Source organism: Osmerus eperlanus, chromosome 9 (genome assembly GCF_963692335.1).
Source record: "Osmerus eperlanus chromosome 9, fOsmEpe2.1, whole genome shotgun sequence".
In the NCBI taxonomy this organism is placed as follows: Eukaryota; Metazoa; Chordata; class Actinopteri; order Osmeriformes; family Osmeridae; genus Osmerus; species Osmerus eperlanus.
Genome location: NC_085026.1, coordinates 9,833,365 through 9,852,699, shown reverse-complemented (window position 1 = coordinate 9,852,699; position 19,335 = coordinate 9,833,365). Strand labels below are relative to the sequence as shown.

Below are 19,335 nucleotides of genomic sequence, written 5' to 3'. Positions count from 1 at the left end.
TACAATTTTGAGAGAGAGAGAGAGAGAGAGAGAGAGAGAGAGAGAGAGAGAGAGAGAGAGAGAGAGAGAGGGCGAGAGAGAGAGAGAGAGGAGAGAGAGAGAGAGAGAGAGAGGGAGAGAGAGAGAGAGAGTTGCAGACACCAAAGCCTAAAGTGTAATAGTAGGGTTACTGTAACAAAGCAGTTAGCTCTGTAGTTAGTAAGACAAACTTCTCAACCGACCAAGTCTAGTAAGGGTGTAATTTAATATAGGGAGGGTGCAAACATGGAGAGGTCGAAAGATAACCGGGAAAGGTTGGGAGAGAGAGTGAAAGCGAGGGAAGAGAAAGGGAGAGAGAGAAGGAGAGAGAGGGGAAGGGAGAGAGAGGGGAAGGAGAGAGACGAGGAAGAAAGAAGCAGAGGGAGAAGGAGAGAGAAAGGTAAAATGAGATTAACACAGTGTTGTCTACAGGGAGACAATGTAAGCAGGGCTAACACTCTATCAGAGCTGGCTCACCAGGGGAACATTAGTGGATGTGTGTATGTGTGCGTGTGTGTGTGGTTGTGTGTGTGTGTGTGTGTGTGCGTTGCGTGTGTTGGTGTGTGTGTGTGTGTACGAAAGAGAGAAGAGTTGGTTACACTGAGTCAAGGCTACAGATTAGAAAGGAGAGATTCAGAGGCAGAAATGCATGGATATTAGAAGAGGTAGAAATAACACACACAGTGTAAATGAGATTAGAAAAGGAGATTTGACCTCTTTTACATACATAGAAATAAAGGATTTTAGTATGTGCTAAGTATGTCCTCGCACACACATATATTTGCACACGCACACACATTGACATACACACACACACATTCCAGTCCGGCTGTGGATTCCACACAGTAAAACCTCTACAGACATCCTGACATCTCAAGCTGGAAGACACACACACCGTAAGCACATAAGCACTTTTCCTACATGCCCTTAAAGACACAACCAAACACGCACACTCTCACACAGACACACATGTTCCTCGCTAAACATCAGACTAGGAGTGTGCCTCTCTTCCTTTTCTCCTCCATGAGAACAAAGACGCTGGATATCTGAACGTGAGTGAGGGGAGGGGAGGGGAGGGAAGGGAGGGAAGGGAAGGGAAGGGGGGAGAATGGGGGGAGAATATGCACATGTATTAATCAGAGTGGCCGGGCAGACATTTTGTAAGATTGCTCAGGGGAGAGAACCTCGTCTGGGGAAGGAGATGGGACCGAGGGGAGCTCACCTTATGTTTCAGCCCTGCATCTGTTTATGTGCCGCCGCATTACGATGTGTTCCGTGTCAAACAGGATCTACCTACCGCTGCTTTCTCCGAAAATACACGACTACGACATTGAGCGGAAACCTAGAGCCCAGAACTGAGATTACTGGAGCTGAAGTTCTCACTTCTCAAATGATACATGTACAATGGGAAACACGTCGAAGATTGTTCATTCACAATTTACAGTAGTGCTGTTTCCAGTATTTGCCAGTTCTGAAGTTTCGTCAGTTGAGGTCAATTGATCAGAAATCTTTAGATTGAGAGAAAGAGAGGGCGGGAAGGAGAGAGAGAGAGAGAGAGAGAGAGGGAGGGAGAGGGAGAGACACAGAAGAAAGATGGTTTGCGGATGTTGCGAGGCCAGCTGCCAGAGTCGAGCCGTTGACAGTTGGAGTCGAAACGCGTTGGTGTGTTGATGTCGATATCATCAAAGACATCAACGCAGGGTCGTCAGAGAAGGCCTCACGCAACTTCTAGCTACTCCCCACTCCATCGCACACACACCCACAGTCTTACAAACAGGCACAAACACACACACACACACACTCGTACACAGATGTACACCTCCTCCCCTGTGCTCAGACACGCTCGTACTCGTACAAACAGACTATCTCTCTTTCTCAGACCAACATTACTACACATGGCTTCAGCTGCGCACACACACACACAACCAGAATACACACACATACACGTTTACAGCATCAAATGTGCTGCCTTTTTTAGTCTCTCTCTCACTAGAACTGCATGAGCCACCAGCACTCACAGACTAAGAGCTCCCCCTAGCAGTGGAAGGATGCAGGTCCAGAAAGAGAGAAACAGAAAGAGGGGGGAGAGAGAAAGGGAAAAAGAGAGAATGGGAGAGAGAGAGAAAGAGAAAAGGGGAGCAAGATCAGTCACAACTGAAGTCAAAGAGTCAGGACAGAGCTAACAGGTTCAGTGATGACAGACAGACAGACAGCTCACCATCCCTAAACTAAGCAAACCTCCATTCTGGTATGCAAGCTGTGGAGAAGGAAGGAAGGGAAGGGGGAAAGAGGAATAGAGAGAGAGAGAGAGAGAGAGAGAGAGAGAGAGAGAGAGAGAGAGAGAGAGAGAGAGAGAGGGGGGGGGGGGGTATAGAGTGTGTATGTCTCAGTGAGAGAAAGGTGAGAAATAGAGATGCAGAATGTGTGTGTGTGTGTGTGTGTGTGTGTGTGTGTGTGTGTGTGTGTGTGTGTGTGTGTGCGAGAGAGAGAGAGAGAGAGAGAGAGAGAGAGAGAGAGAGAGAGAGAGAGAGAGAGAGAGAGAGAGAGAGAGCAAGAGAAAGAGAGAGAGCTGCTCTCAGATGGTATTAGGGGCAGGAATAGCGGTCGAACAAGCAGACGTCCTCCTCATCAGAAGAATGAGTTTAGGCATGCTTTTCTGAAGCCTTTGTCTAACACTAAATTTATTTTTTCACCCATTATTCACCCACTCGCAAGATACTTTTTGTGTTTCTGTCTCACACACACACACACAGAAACGCTATTGGGCTATAAGGTAAATAACACACCTAATGTTACCCAATACCAGGGAGTTGATTTCTGAGGCTTTAAAAGGGAAATTTAGAGACATTTCCTTGTCCCAGTTTTGGTTCAATTAGTTGAATTTGAAAACTTTTTGAGGGACTGGTAGGAATACCACTTGAATAAATAACTGAGTTTTTATACTGTGTGATCATATAGTGTTGTTTGTGAAGAGGCCTTTATAAAAAGGTCCGATTGAGCAATGTAAAGTATTCAGTTATCTTTTCAAGGGGTGATGATTTTTTAAGAGGACACAGCGTTGTACCCCATGCAGGTGTTTCATTTACGCAAAGCAATATACACACACCGACGGTGACACTTCAATCGCACGTCCAAGTGTATGCCATTCCTCTGCTTTGCATCTCAAGGTCCCCCCCCACCCCACTCTCTCTTTCTCCTTCTGTCTCTTTCTTCTGCACTTTCCCCCCGCTCTCCTCTCTCTCTCTCTCTCTCTCTCTCTCTCTCTCTCTCTCTCTCTCTCTCTTTCTCTCTCTCTCTCTCTCTCTCTCTCTGTCTAACAAAGACTGTGCACAGCAAGGTGTCCCCCGATTTGACAAGGCAAAGAGGAAACGTGCATCTCAAGTGGCCTACTGCAATTTACACACGTCTCTCTCACTCGCTCGGTGTAACATGTGTTTAAAGTGTGTGTATGCGTGTATGTACGTGTGTGTGCGTGTGTGTGTGTTTGTGTGGTGCTGTAAGAGAACAGGGAGTTGTGTGTGTATGTGCACTTGTGTGCGTGCGTGGGTGTGTGTGTGCGTGTGCGTGTGTGTTTGTGTGTTTGTGTGTGTGTGTGTGTGTGTGTGTGTGTGTGTGTGTGTGTGTGTGTGTGTGTGTGTGTGTGTGTGTGTGTGTGTGTGAACAATGTCACCAGCTGAACGGAGCCTCTCAACATCTTTTTATCTTCTGTCTATAAATCACTGGTCTGCAAATGTCCTTCTGTTTTTGTTGAAAAAAAAAACTTTAAAATGGTTTGTAAAAAATATAGAGCAATATAAGAAATATTTCAATGATCCACAAAACAGTTGGATATTCTGATTCAAATGTTCAAGTAGTACTGGAGGTGGCACGATAAGTAACAGCAAAATATGTTGGGCTGAAAGAAAATATGTATTTGATAATGTAGTACTGGTGGTGGAGAACTTTAATTCCTTTGTGCCAAAACACACACTTCCACACAAATGAACAGCTAGAACTGTACCTAAAACTGGCTTTGACACAGAGGAGAATCCAAAAGGAAAAGCAATACTTAACTCACACTACATACCACAGATGACATGTTGATTATGCCTTGCGCTCACACACACACACACGTCTTAACACACACACACGCTTAAGCCCACACATTTACTACATTCCCAAGACCTCCCCCTGAAGTAAAATAGTGGAAATGACAGAGGAGATTAAACATCTCTTCACTGGTGCTATATTTATAATTCACTTTTCCAGAGACCTAACCAATCAAATCTGCCCCAAGATCGTTTTTTTAGAAAACTCAACAGACACTTTAAATCATTCAATATCACCATATAATTGAAAGTATAAAGTTCTTAATTGTTTCCCTTCAAAATAGTCTTAAAAGTGTATTAGACACGTAATAAACTGCTTCTAATATACTCTCTAAGGGCACAATATAACAAAATAAACAGACAGTAGTAATGCTGTGTACGGGTGTGTTCATTTTCATAAATGTGTGCGTGCACGTACACTTAACTATCATTCTAAAACCATTGTATATATTCCGCATTTAAAATATGCAATTTTCAAGGGTCGTACTTCTCATTGTGTGTCTTTCTTAACTTTTCGACTGGTTGGACCTGCTGAAGATTAAGGCTTGATAGTACACAGACAGCTCACTGCCTGCATTCCCTTACCCAGATCTGTATGTGTTGCATGAAAGCATGTTGAGGCGCGCAAACACACACTCATGCAAAGAGTCATCTGTATCAAATGTGTACACACATGAACGTCTTTGTTGTTTTGACACGAGTATGTGTGTGCACGTGTGTGTGTGTGTTTAGCTTGCATTTTCATTCATTAGCAATGCACTCACAGCCTCTCGTTCCTACCACAAACTGCCTTCTCTTTGACAGGGTGGCAGGAGACTTCCAGGCCCTGCAGTGTATGTGAGAGTGTGCGTGCGTGTGCGACACTGTACTTGTTTATACTGTATGTATATACTCCACATACATGCATACATGTGTGGATACAGGTGTATTACTGCACAGCATAGAACATCGACCTTAAACTGGAGATGTCTTACACTTGCTTTACATTTGCCACACAGCTATCTCAGTGTAAAGTCTCCTGCAGAGTTTAAGTCAGTGCTAGTTGGCCATGCTCGCCCCTTCCATAGGCGACGACAGAGCTGTTATTTGAATTAATTTGAATGCCAAGGACAACAATGGAGAGAGGATACTGTTTGGGGCTGCACGGTTGAGGAAATAATCTCAGTTCTTAGATTAATAGTAGCTGACTGACTGACTGACTGGCTAGCTGGCTGATTAGCTCAATAGACAAATGTTATCCAGAAGATGTAGTAGGTAGGCTGACTGTGAAGTAGACACTGTGCTAGTTGACAAGCACACACACAATGCAGACATACACACACAGTTAAGCATGCACATAGACTGACAGCACCTCAACACACGCACACACAAAGCCCATAAAAAGTAAAAGTGGTGTGTGAGAGAATGTGCAGAGTACACAATCTTAACCCAGAACAACACAAAACACATTTGAAACAAATGACATCAGCGGGCTCTGTTATGAGTTAAGTTGGATTTAGGCAACAGGACTTAAGGCACACAGGAGGAAAAATATGACTTCAGTGAATTGCTCCGGTCACATCTTTAAAATCCTTTAAACATATTTTTAATTTGATTAGGTCTATTCAAGCTTTGCAAGAGGAGGCTTTATTTGTCACACATTTGGGGGAAATGTGCCCTTTAAAATTATCTGTAAATTTTGAGTTGCAGTAAAAACTGAGAAAAATGTAATAAAGGAATGTGTTTAATTATTGACATTGATGCATAAGATAAACGCAGGCCTCCATTTGCGTTGTTTTTCTCACGTCTGCCTTTCATGCCACCTCTCTACTCTCTGATCTACCCGGTACGGCTCGTCGGGGACTGGATAAGAGCTATTACGGATCAGGCACTTCACGTGCAAACCAATGTTTCCCTTGTCAGCTGAATGTACACCTTTTACACATATAAGTACTTCGGTTCCAATTTAGGTCAAAGAGCACCGTGGTTACATTAAACGACACGTAGACAGACTCCAAAACGTTTACACAACTCAACGCTTCCAATTCAAAGTAGTCTGTATGTAGGTATTTAGACTGTGCCTGACTCTTCGAGCAGGCAAGGTGTGACAACGAAACATATCTCAACATTGCAAAGTTCACTTCAAAAAACAATAAATGGTTATTGTCTACATGATTAAGATATATATTACCTATATCTTAACATATATATTGTTCTCTCTAAATATGCATTTATTTTAACGCCATGGTTATGTATGTATCTATCGATTAAGTCAAAATGCTTTAAATTAGCAAAGCTGAAAACATAGCCGTAATGGAAATTCCCTTCGGATGTAAAGACGTTCAATCTCAGACAATAAGGTTGGTGGCATGCGTTGACTTACCTAGATGGCGCGAGAATATCTGACTAGTGCAGAAGCAGGGGGAGGGGGAACTATCATATTTATATATTTAAATTGTCTGAGTAATGTAAGTTTGTAGTCTTTGAGTATTTTCAAACCACCGCTCCGACGGTATAGTGTTCATTCAAAGCACATTAGTTGCAAATGTCGTAGATTGGAAGAAAATCGTTTTTAATTGATTTGGCAAAATGCATTGAGAGTAGGCTATTGAGCTTCTGAAATACAACACCCTAAAAGAAATAGAATCTTGGCATCATATGTCTCATTGTTGTAATCATGTTATTTAATTTTTGAGAATCATTTTGATGGGAATTTGTCTTCAAGTTCAAGATAGTATTCGAGTGCATGTTCTCTAAGATTAAGTGGATACAATTAGTCATCCGTATCAAGTCATCCTCCTTGTCGGTATAAGAAATTATTGTAAAAATTAAAATATGAAATATAAGGATTATTCACTTGCTCTCATACATACAGAGTTTGTCTGCACTCACAAAGGTAGCCGACCTGCGTGGCCTAAACAGCACCTCCAAATCGACACTTCAGATCGTCATGTTTAGATTAGCTATGATATGTCAAACAATGTTTGAATTACGTTTTGTTTGTTGCCTCCCTGCATGTATATTGATAGCCTTGTCAAAAGGAACATTTCATGTTCACCCAATTGGCTACTTTTTTATCAAGTTCTTATGAATGGTAAGCATCTCAAAGTAATAAAAATGTATTGTATAAATGTATATGCATTTGTATTTAAATTGTAGAATCTATAGTTCACGTTAAACTTCTAAAACTCATCTTGAATTACAAAAAATTACAGTCACCAGTTTTCTTTATCATCCAATGAAACTTGGTTCAAAACTGTTCCTTCTTAGTTGATTTTACGCACTGATAAAGCACTAATGTTGATCTACTGTTTAGACAGAAAAGGTCCTGAAATCGCTTAGAACTTAAGGTGAATGGCACATAATATATTCTTCAGTTTGATTGAGATTGAAAGTCAGGTACTTACGTGCTATTAATTCTCTCTGTGACACGTGCTGCGGGTTCCCCTGCTTACGACGGGACATTGCCCTGGCATTTACAGTGGCATCGCCCGGAGACCTGCACTGTAAAGAATCGGCTCGATTCCCTCCTATTGCGTCCCTAAACTTGTCCCGGGACCTCCACAAAAGAGACGTTGCTCCTGCGCTCGCACCGCCGGCCGTGGTGGGTTGAACAAGCGTCGTGCTGGAGGGCTAGGGGTCCGTGGGTCGGAGATGTCTAAGTGTCTTTTGCGCTTCTCCTCTTCGGTCCACACTGTGAGAGCGCCTTTGCAGTGTGTTGAGACCACGGATAACCCGGCTACACCTTTCGCTTTTGCACTGCGTCTCTACACAACTCACACCATTTGGCAAAGGTGTAAGAAGAGAGAGATCTGTCCGAGTCCCCCCAAAAGGGAATGAAAAACAGAAGGTGGGAAAAAATATCCTTGATGTTTCACGCTTTGCTGTGAGTGACAGGTAGGATCAAACCCAGGCGAGTGTCCCCTCCACCTTCTGAGAAAGAAGAATCAGAATGCGATGGTCAGTGCGCGCGTGGGTAGGCTGTCTCTGCGTCCAGTCAGCGGCTCAGCTTCTGGACCACAATTACTTCGTTTCTTCAAAAGGGGAAAAAACAATCAAAAATTGGTCAGAAAATCGTACAAAATATGAATCCAATTCTGTCCACGGTACTTAGGTAGAGAAGTGATTGGCACTTCTCAAGAGTGCACGGGCATGCGATGCCAGGTAGGCTACTTTCTCAGTGTCCTCAACTCGGAGTGCTCTCGCCCCTTGTACGGCTCTGTGGAGAGCGGGCACATAGACTACCACCTCCTTTTCCAATAAATCAAGACCCTACACGCTTTTTCTCCCCTTTTCACTCTTGCTCTGTGTGAAGATGGCGGAGTCCTGCTTCCCCCGAGCTCTCTGTCTCTCTGTGGCTAGGGCTGCCTCCGTACAATGGGATAAAATTCAAGTTCAAGTGCGGACGTGACGTTAAGTCTACAGTGAGAAAGGAAAATTGGAGACTGCAAGAGCACTGGGGGCGACTAGTGGTGGCTTTTCACAACTATCGGATCACCAGCAAGGCATGGACAGCAGCGCACCACCGAGTCGCACAGTGCATCGGTGGACGGAGCCGCTCACAGCCTTCGTTCGTACCAGACGCGACAGAAAAGGCACTGCGATAAACTTTATCTTACCGCTTTTACGGAAAGACTAAAATGAATAAATTCTTAAACAAATAAATAAAAAACACTTTTAATTTACTAAACGAGTGTCTCAATTGTGGTAGCCTATAGGTTATCACCTTTCCAGACCAAAGGGGCAGTTATGCACATTGAAGTCTTTTGAGTTTCATTTCAGTTGCATATGTCGTCGGCACCTGTCAAATTCTATAAAACGTTTTTAATATCTCAGAAACCTGGAGGATTTGTCTAAGGTCAATAGCATTAATACATTTGGTGACCTTTTAGCAAAGTGGTCAAGAAAGTTGTTCTTGCCAGTGCGTTATTCTGTTCTGCGCATAGGACTTTTGTTTGAATATAGTCTACAAACCGTAATGGACACACAGGGCCTACAACTTTGCAAGGATGATTTACACCGATACGCGTCTAACCAAAGTTGCATCAAACATATGATCTGTAGCCTACTGTGACATTTTTCTGAAAAGAACTTCAGGATATAAGATGCTTTTGCTTGGAGTCTATTTTGCATGCGTAATATAGCTAATTAAATAGCCTATAATATCTGTAAGACATCCGAATAATAGTGATCAGGCCCTTTGTAGCCTATCTTACTTATAGACAACGATGTTGTGTTTAGAATCGCATTTTACGTTGATTTATGTGAGCAACAATAACTGTTCCAACCAAATGCGTTAGCAAGAATATCTTATTTATCTGTGAATTAGGGTAAGAAAATGCTGAATTTAGATTTGTTGCAATTTTGCTAAGACTATCAAGACCCAGTAATAGGCGGAATAATAACTGTACATCTTCGAATATTAGTTATTTTAATTTACAATCTGGCCATGTATTGTTCTCGATAACCTTATTCTCATCTTATTTTATAAACCTTTGTTAACTGTACTTATCATAGGTTCTTGGACTTTTGAGTTAAAATGCCCTATAATCAACCAAATTACCACGCCTCTATAACCTACAATCGAGGTTAAATGTGTACAATTATTACAGAGTAAATTCTATTTAATCATGGACTATTTGAAAATGTTAACAAATTAAACAGCAAAATACGATTGAGTGACCACCTCATAAAGCTGTCAATAATCAATTAGGCTGTATTTCTTCTTCCTCCCTGGAATCTTTCGACGTATGACAGATAAGATAGTTTTGAATAACGCTCGTGTTTTCACCCTTGTCTTATTACTACATTTTAAATTCCAAGAGAAAACAGAAACTAATTCCCAGGGCCTTACCAACATCACACTTATCAATTACAAAACAACACCTGTAAACAAATTTGAAAAAGGAGTGAACATCTATATCTTCATACGACACTGTGCTATAGCCTGTAAAACGCTGATATGACGCAGTCCCCCGGTGTGTTGCAACCGTATTGCTTGCTCCGGTGACTGCGTGACACACATGAGAGGCACTTAGTGCAATTCTCAGTTTCAGATGAGATGAGCTCTCTCTACATGGGGCTGGGCTGGTAATATCCCTGCATGTCTTACTGGAGCTGATTGACGAGACACTGGTTACCGGGATGAATGTCTGTTTTCTATCCCTGCTCAGCAATGGAGGAGGGGAACTTGGGGGTAGGCAAATGTAAGCTAGACTGTGGCGACAGTAAGGGAGAAAGGTGCATCAGGGTACCGTGTAAGGGGGAGTAGGTAGTGTGTGTGTGTGTGGGGGGGGGGGGGCGGGGGGGGGGGTATTGGAGGCTGCACGTGTTTTGGAGTAAGTGTGTATTTGTGACTGTGTGTGCATATGTATTTAATGTATTTGTTGCATACTTATTTGGTGAAGAGAGAGTGTTCATGTGTGGAGTGTGTGAGGCTGTGTGTGGCTGTGTGTGTGTTTGTGTATTTGCTGCATGCGTTTGTCTGTGCACTTGCATATGTCCATGACTGCAAATAACATGGACATGAAAGGGTCAAAGTAGGCCCTAAACATGATGTCACTCACAGTAAGATGTTCATTCACGAATGAATTCAATGGAGTCGGTGACCAAAAATCAATGATTAAATAACTTTTCATGACATTTGATGATCAGGAAATAACAGAACAGAAAAATGGACAGTGTGAGCTGACAAGAAAGGCTTCTGCTCTGTGTCCGTGTAGGGTTCCACTGCCTGCAGACAGGCTGGGGAGCAGATGAGAGATAAAGCCTTGTCTGTACTCGGGTGGAAGACCATATGGTTATGATATAGAGAGCAATGCAGGAGCTGCACATTCTCCCCCAACACTCACACTTAACCTGCCTCCCCCACACGCCCCCCCCCCCCCACAGACACACACACACACACCACACACACACACAACCGCAGCCTTCCCCTGTCCTCCTGTCTGTATCTGTGTGCCTCAGTCTCATCCCTCTTTTGTTGAACCCCTCCTCCGTCTATGTTTGTCAACTTTTTTGGGGTTAAAGGGATGGTTTACTGTCATAACTTCCCGTTTTTTCTTGTCAATGTTGATGTACCCTAAAAGGGTTGTCCGTAAAGCATGTCTGCAAATTAGACCACGTTACATACTGTACTCAGTCAAACAGTAGGGCTTACATTTTTATAAGGACACATAACAAACTTTTAACTTTAGAGAGAGACTCAATTTGGAGAATGAATAAACAAACTCTTAACTACTTTTTCTTGAACAAAACTGAACCACAAATATCGAAGTGGTGTAAGAGTTCTCTTGAACAACCAACAGTTTATTGCCACGAAAAGTGAAACCAGCGGTTCACACGTCTGTTTCACCCCATTGATAGGCCAATGCCAATGACTTAAACCCTCCTATCTAATGCCTGGAGGCAAAACAGCTGTCAGATATTTAATCCATACATTCGTTCGTGTCTTGAGAATTTTTACGTATATAGGCTATTTAGGATATGTAACAGGGTCATATTCTCACATGAATCTCTCAATTTCTTCCATCGGTGGCGGATTCTGCACGCCTGGTATCCAAAGGTTTTATTTTATTCCGATTTTCGACATCCCCTTACACAGCGGCCTACCTGAGCCGCCCTCTCACATCAAGATTAGAGGAGATGGTTTGTTCCGTTGCCAGGTGTTGTCAGGTAGGCAGATCGTCTCATTTGGTGGACGGGGGGTGGTGGGTGGACGGGGGGTTTAGCGTGAAAAAGGCCTTCTGTAATCCGTGGTGGCCCTGCCGCAGGTTTTACGAGCACCATGTAACAGCATGCGACTGCGAACAGCGTTTTGGACTTTTGTTACTTTGTTCGGCACCCATTCGCACCGCCTTGAGTCCCCTTCCTCTGGCTGTCAGTCCCAGTGTCTTCTCTGTTTCTTTTTTCTTCTTCTTCACGGCTCGTCTTGGCGCTGCGGTATGCCATTCGGGCGTCTTTACTCACCAGCTTGACAGTCTTCAAGCCAAGCTTTTCCCTTCTATCTCTCTCTCTCTCTCTGTCTCTCTTTCTCTCTGTATCCCTCTCTCACTCTTTCTCTAGTGGGTGTATATAAATAGATTTCCCATGCTCATTTACAAGAAAAAGAAAGGATTGCAGGTTGTTCCAAATCATGCCTTTGTAACACGTACAACAAAACTCCCACTTCTATTTAAGAAGCATATTTCTACTGCTTTGTCCTCATAACGCAAATCGGAGAGCATTAAGTTGAAATGTAAATCATTGTCAGTTTTAAGACTGAAGTCGATGCCAGTGTTTTAACTGCTGTGGATATGAAAGCTACAGCGTGGGATTAGATGTGATTTGTGTTTATTCTCAATGGGTGACATGGTTGAAGACGGAAAACCAGGTGAGTATGGTGACATAGATAAAACTTTACAACACTTTTACTTATTTTTTAGAAAGGATCTAAACACACGATGCACCCACAAATATTTTGGCAACCGCAGCACCATGGCCAGTTATCACAATCCCATCAACCTTTATTCTTTATCTAATTTAAACAACTCATCAGCATGTATGCCTATATCATGATGTATAAAGTGTTGATGGTCATGACTGTGGTAGTCCCATACACTCAGAGCCAAAAATGATTTAGAACGATGTCTGTGGTCAACTGCTCCAGCAGAAGTGGGAGAAAGTGGTGGAGGCCGTTGCACTAATTGATGGGTTGAGGGTGTCGTCTGACAAATCCTCTAAGATCTTCGAAGAACATTTTGACGGCCATCATTGCCTCGGCGGTGAAAAGTTTGATCCCACAAAGCATTCAATCATTACTCTGGGGGTCAACAAGAAAAATGTCAATTTGGAGTTAGCTAGCACGCATGGCGCCCCCTCAGAATGTGCATCTTGTCCTTCCACTTTGATTGGCCCATTAGTCAGATGGTGGAAAGGTGCAGTCACCTCTCAATCGCATCATTTCCCCTCTTTATTTCAAGTTTAGAGGGCTATTCTTCTCGTGAGATGATCGGTGTAAGGACGAAGCCTGTTCCAACCTTCAGCTCAGCTTCCCAGTTTTGCCCTTCATTTGCATACCTTTGGGTTTATTATAATCCCAAATAACCTTTTTGCTTTTGGTGATGAAAGTCAGTTATTTTACCCTAGTCAAAATCAAACTGTATTTTGAGTCCTGGCAGTTACCCAATGAAAACAAAAACATGATATTTATATAGATTGTACAGTTTGGCTTTTGGCCAAAAGTGACAAACCCTGAGTGAGGTTGGATTGAACAACATACATTCTGCCTGTTATTTTACTGAGATGGTCTCAGTGTTTGGAGAGGTGGACTTGATCGTTCAGTTGATTGGAAAGACTAATTCCTCCACTCTAGTCCTGTGTGTCGTTTCCCCTGGACTTGTAAGGCAACAGTACCCTCTATTGGCTAGCATTGCTGCCACATGCAAATTACAACAGTCTCCCCTTTTTCTTCCTCTGCAGTGCCCTGAGCAGGCTCAGCTTGGCGCAATTTACATCCCCCCCAACCCCCACCCCCAAACTACCACCACCACTACCTCACCACCCCTCCCCCTTCTCACAGGGAGAAACGGGGAAAGCAAGCGAGTCTGGTCTATTTCTTCTTCCCTGGATCACAGTTTCACCCCCCTACTCCTCCCCCAACCCCCCCCTCGTCCCAGAAATGTCTATCTGCTGACTCTATTTGAAAGTCAGTGTTAAATATGATTGATCACTTTCATTGTACAGCGTTGGCTTGTGGTATGTATCTTTTACATATGGGCGCTGGAGTTTCTCAAGCCTTCGAATGAATAGATAATCGGTTGATTTTAGACCATATCTACCTTGGAATAATATTCACTCTGCAGTTATTACTGTGTGCGTATGTTAATGTTCCATTAAAGGCCATGCAAGCCCTTATTATGGATTCCCAGAACTAAAAGCAACTGTTACATGTTGGAAAAGTTCCCCCACAACGCTCACAGCATGGGTCTAAGAGGGGGTCTTGAACATTAGAGCATTTGAGGACAGGCAAACTAGCGAATAGGCCCTTAAGCACAATTAAGAATATCAAAGTTGAAATTATTCCTTTTAAAGGGAAAAATGCTAATGATAGGTTTATTTAGAACAAGTTAACACATTCCGCAGCACAGTCGAGTACTCATTAAGGCCACTCCAATAGACTCCTGGCAAGCTTAATCAAGCTGGATGCCTTTCTCTCTTGCTCTCTTTCTTTCTTTCTGTCTCTCTCTCTCTCTCTCTCTCTCTCTCTCTCTCTCTCTCTCTCTCTCTCTCTCTCTCTCTCTCTCTCTTTCTCAAAAAGGGTTTTATTTTCAGTATAATTAACGTTACAACAATTATGTAGGGTTGGCGGTTAATGCATGATGGTCATTATTAGCAGTGTATTGTATAATGAGCCCTAAAAACAAGAAAAAGGGATCGTTTTGAACTCAAAGAGCCAGCAGTGTCTTGTCCTAATTAGGTATGCTTTCAATTACAGGATTTCTGCGTGAGTTGGCTTTCTGATGTCATAATAAGCCAATACAGGATATTACTTTGTGGAAAAAAGACTGTAAAGTTGTTATAAGGTATATGGAGATTCTGCTGTGAATTTAGATTTTTTTTTGTATGTATGTATATATATATATGTATATATATTTTTGAGCAGGCTCTAATATTAGGTATGTCTTCAGTGGCAAAGTTGAAAACTATAGTTTTCATAACTAACAAAGTAATACTATAGAGACCGTAGTTACAATGAGGTTTCAAAATATGTTTTTCTTTTGTTATCTCAAATATGGTTGCATTATTAATAAACTAACAGTAGTGGTTTAAAAATATTTTGATACTGGAACTTAAAATAAATTCATCTTTACTTGATTCTATCGCTCTGTCTCTCTATTTTACTTTCTTTCCTTCTCTATGGCGTTTGCATAGGCACACTTGTTCCTCAGTAATTGAATGCATTCCTCTAATTGCCTCTCAGTCAAGATGGAAACATAACATCCGAACAGTTTACACACAGAAGATGTGTGAGACAATGCACCAAGACACTCATCTTTAGCTGACAGTCCCCCCCACCCCCCCCACCCCCCTCCAGCCTCTCTCCCCACCTCCTTCAAACCCAAGCTCTCTCCCCACCTCCTTCAAACCCCCGCTCTCTCCCCACCACCTCCAACCCCCTCCCCACCATTGAATGTGGAGGCCGAGAGGCCGGCTAATGGTGATCTGCTCTCCGGCCTGGGCCAAATGAGAAATAAACCAGATTGGTGTTGCCGAGGGGGCCGCCGGATCTCTTCAGGAACCCCCCCCTTGGAGCTCCACTAACCCCCCTTTGGAGCTCCACTACGGGGCATCGGGGGGCCACACTTGGAGAGTCCCTGACGAGAGTCTGCAAGGGGGGTGGGTGGAAGGACAGGGGGGCTAAATGCGATTGTTGTGGAAAGAAAAATGGCAGCTGAGTGTGACTAAATCAGTTTGCTTGGCAGCCTGGACGGCAGGCCCACTTTCACCGCTCCCGGGAGAAGGGGAAACGAACGAAGGGAAGAATGAACAAAACGAGCTTGAGGCCCACCACCTAGGGAACGAGAACAGAAAAAAAATCCTTTGGCATCCGACAGAGAAGTTTTGCGCTGCCAGAGGCCCAGTATTCACAACAATTAGCTACCTCGGATCCCCCCAGACTGACTAGTTATCCCACCTGCTAGGTGACTGCATTATTGGCCCAGACTTGTGGTTCCGATTTGGACATTTACTGTCCAATCTCAACTGGGTGCGGGTGTTGTTGTTGCTGTGACTCACGGCCATCACAAGTAAATCAAGAAAACCATGATGTCACTTGTATAACTTTGAACTTTGACCTTCGGGAGGAAACTATATTGTGTTGAGGACAAACACACACATACATGCAAACGGTACTCATGATCTAACAGAGAGATACAGTAATGGATGCTCAAATGGATCACCCCACCCCACCTCCCCCCACCCCCACCACACACACACACATACCCCACACACTTTGGTGCTGCATGTGACCGAAGCCCCTATTTACCTTCTAACTGCTGTAATCAGGTTGACTGCAGGTGACTCCTGTGTTAGGGCAGCTAGAGATGAAGACACCTGCATTCATCACCATGATTTATGGTCTCCACACACACACACACACACAAACACACACACTTGTGGATCTACCTACTCACTAAACAACCAATCCTCAAATGATACCTTATAATTGTTTGAAGCTTGACAGTCTATACTATTGAGATGAGTCCTTATTATGCAATTACAGAAACGCTAACAGTTTCCATCGTACTACTGTCCCAATCATTCTGTCAGCAAGACGTCAAGCTGCAGTACAACCAGCAGGTGTGATTGCTCTGCAAATAATGTGTGTTGTGGAAATATTCCATTCCAAGTTGATGGGATGTTTTTTTTGTTGTTGCAGGCTTGTAGTGTTGCTGGGAGGTTTTGAGGGGAAAGGTTGTGAAGGTTCTTATTGGATAGACAGTGAGCGGAACTAAACCTCTGCTACCTGGATCTGTTTGGGTGCTAGAATGGTTCCCATTCAAAAACCACAAGCATTAATGTGGAATTGGCCTTGTGTTGTGGCTGTAGCACTCTTAAAGGAAAGCTGTCCACAAGATTTTGTGTGTCTTTGTGAATTTGTTCACATTCATCCACCAGAGCATTAGGGATGTTGAGCACTGATGTTGGGTGATAACTATACATGCATTTGATGGTGTTAAGGTCAGGGATTTTTGGTCAGGTTTGATGGTGCAGGCCAGAAAACCTTTTTCACACCAAAGTCAACAAAACATTTCTGGAGGGACCGCTTTTTGTGCTTGTTTTTTGGATTCTGTTTTTCATGGTTTTGGGCTAGAGCCCTTAGTTCTACTGGTTGCAATGCTAATGCTTAGATTGTTGTTCTAGACCATTCTGTGCTTCAAACTTTGTGGCAACAATTTGGGGAAAGCACTTTCCGATTTCGGCTTGATAATGCCACAATGCTCTTGTGGCTGCATGGTGAATTGAAGTCAGTTATAGAAACATAGCAGGAACCCAATCCAAATAAATTGAATTTTGGAATGAGAGGTTCAACAATCTGATGTCCACATACTGAGAGGTGTCCACATAGTAGTGGCCTTATACTGAACACACACAGACACACAGACACATACTTACCCATTTAAAATACACACACAAACGCACACACGTAGAACTTGCTTATATGCAGACACCCACACCCACACACATCCTGCTCTTAGGCTCTCACACACACCTGATGGTGAATAATGGCGTTGGCTTTGGAAGTCGGCAGCTCTGGCGACAGCCCCCAACCCCATCCAGCACCATCAGCACTTTGGGAGATTAAGTCCTCCCCTCTTCTACCTTTCGTTATCTCATCCTTGTCTTTCTCTCTCTCTCTCTCTCTCTCTCTCTCTCTCTCTCTCTCTCTCTCTCTCTCTCTCTCTCTCTCTCTCTCTCTCTCTCTCTCTCTCTCTCTCTCTCTCTCTCTCTCTCTCTCTCTCTCTCCCCCCTCCCTCCCTCCCCCTCCCTCCTCCCCCCCCCTCTCTCTCTCTCTCTCTCTCTCTCTCTCTCTCTCTCTCTCTCTCTCTCTCTCTCTCTCTCTCTCTCTCTCTCTCTCTCTCTCTCTCTCTCTCTCACCCACTCTTTGAATGTATGTCTATTTCTCTGTCTCCCGCAGACTCATGGTCCTTCTCCGTTTCCCTGTGTCCTCCTCCCTCCGTCATCATTCCTGTCTGGCCTATGGCATCTGCACCCCCCCCCCCCCCCGCCCCAGCCTCACCCTGGCTTTAGCCTAGCCCCCTCTTCAGCACCTCCCCTCATCCCCCTTAGACCCGTATCTGCTTGTTTCACATTTCACCCCGCCGACCCGCCCGCTCCGCCATCTCTGGCCCAGCGCTGTGATTCATCACCGCTTGGCGGGACTGGTGCGATGGCGGAGGTGGCGGCAGCGTCGGTGAACAGCGAGCAGCCCTTCTGTCACTGAGCTTTATCTACTGTCTCAATGTCACATCCGCCTAGCCCCCAGGACCACTGCAGACCAAACCTGCTCACGGAGAGAGGGTGTGTGTGGATGTGTTGTGTGGGAAGGTGTGTGTGTGTCCAGTGTGTGTGTGTGTGTGTTGGTGTTTGAAGTAGTTGTCTCCCTCCTTGTTTGTGTCTGTGTGTGTGTGTGTGTGTGTGTGTGTGCATGTGTGTGTGTGCATGTGTGTGTGTGTGTGCATGTGTGTGTGTGCATGTGTGTGTGTGTGTGTGTGTGTGTGTGTGTGTCCTGTGTTCCAGCAGGAAATTTGTTATCCAGGGCTCGAGGTGGCTTCAGGCAGGGTCCCTCTGAACACAGCACCTCATGTAGAACACACAGATAGGGGAGATAATAAACTGTGCTCAAAATGGCCTTCTCTGGCCATAGTATATCTAGAACGGGAAATAACAGATACTCTATGCATGCAATGTAGCTTCATTCTCCTGGTCACCGCAATATTACAGGATTACGATCAGGCTATACATTGACTTGGCTGTTGTGAAACTCCAACTGGAAACTTTGTCACACTCTCAGTTACTTTACACAGTGAAACAGTCCCATCCTTTTCTTCTTTTCCTCTCTCACTATTTGCTCGGGTATCTGACAGACAGTAATTAAGCAGTGGCTTATTAACTGTCCTCCACTGCCCTCTTCTGGCCAAATATCTCTAATACTGAGATTCTACCTGGCACTCTAACAGTTACAGTAACAGAATACTGTACAGAACATAAACACTCAAACTATGGACACGCCTTTCAACACATCATCACATAGCATTGAGGTAGACAGAAGATATGTTGCCAATTTGCGTTAAAAAGTAAAGAACTGCCCCACCTCTTCTGCAGCTGCTACAATACTGCCTTCCTTTTTCTATTTGTAAAAGCATAACCCTATTCTTTTATAGGAAGGTTGTGATTTACCCAGTACAATTAAACATTCATAGAATTTAATAATTCATGAATAATTTGTGTGTGTATGTGTGTGTGTACCCCTTTGGTCTAACTTAAATAGAAGTCCTTAATCAAGAAATAATGAGCGTGAGCTATGTCAACAAGAGATTATTTGCTGTGTCCTATTAGCAAGTAATGGAAGAGAATTAGCAGAAGTGCAAGACCCCTCTCTACCTCCTTCTTCACCTACACACACCTAAACACCCACACGCATACACATGCTGGAACCATTAAAAACGGTATAGGTTTTCTGTTTGGTTGGTTAGTAACTAAGAGACCA

General features: G+C 43.7%; 1 protein-coding gene across 3 annotated transcripts in view; it reads right to left on the bottom strand.

Annotated features, from left to right (window-relative positions):
- Positions 1-8,456, bottom strand: part of bcl11ba (BCL11 transcription factor B a) — a 52,916-nt gene extending 44,460 nt beyond the window's left edge. For 2 of the 3 annotated variants that reach the window (XM_062469735.1, XM_062469736.1), the window contains exon 1: positions 7,493-8,456. In XM_062469735.1, the coding sequence (XP_062325719.1) occupies positions 7,493-7,550 (58 nt within the window). In that variant the 5' untranslated portion in view covers positions 7,551-8,456. The remainder of the gene's footprint in view (positions 1-7,492) is intronic. The other variant, XM_062469737.1, reaches the window with a different exon arrangement.
- Between the last annotated feature and the right edge of the window lie 10,879 nt (positions 8,457-19,335).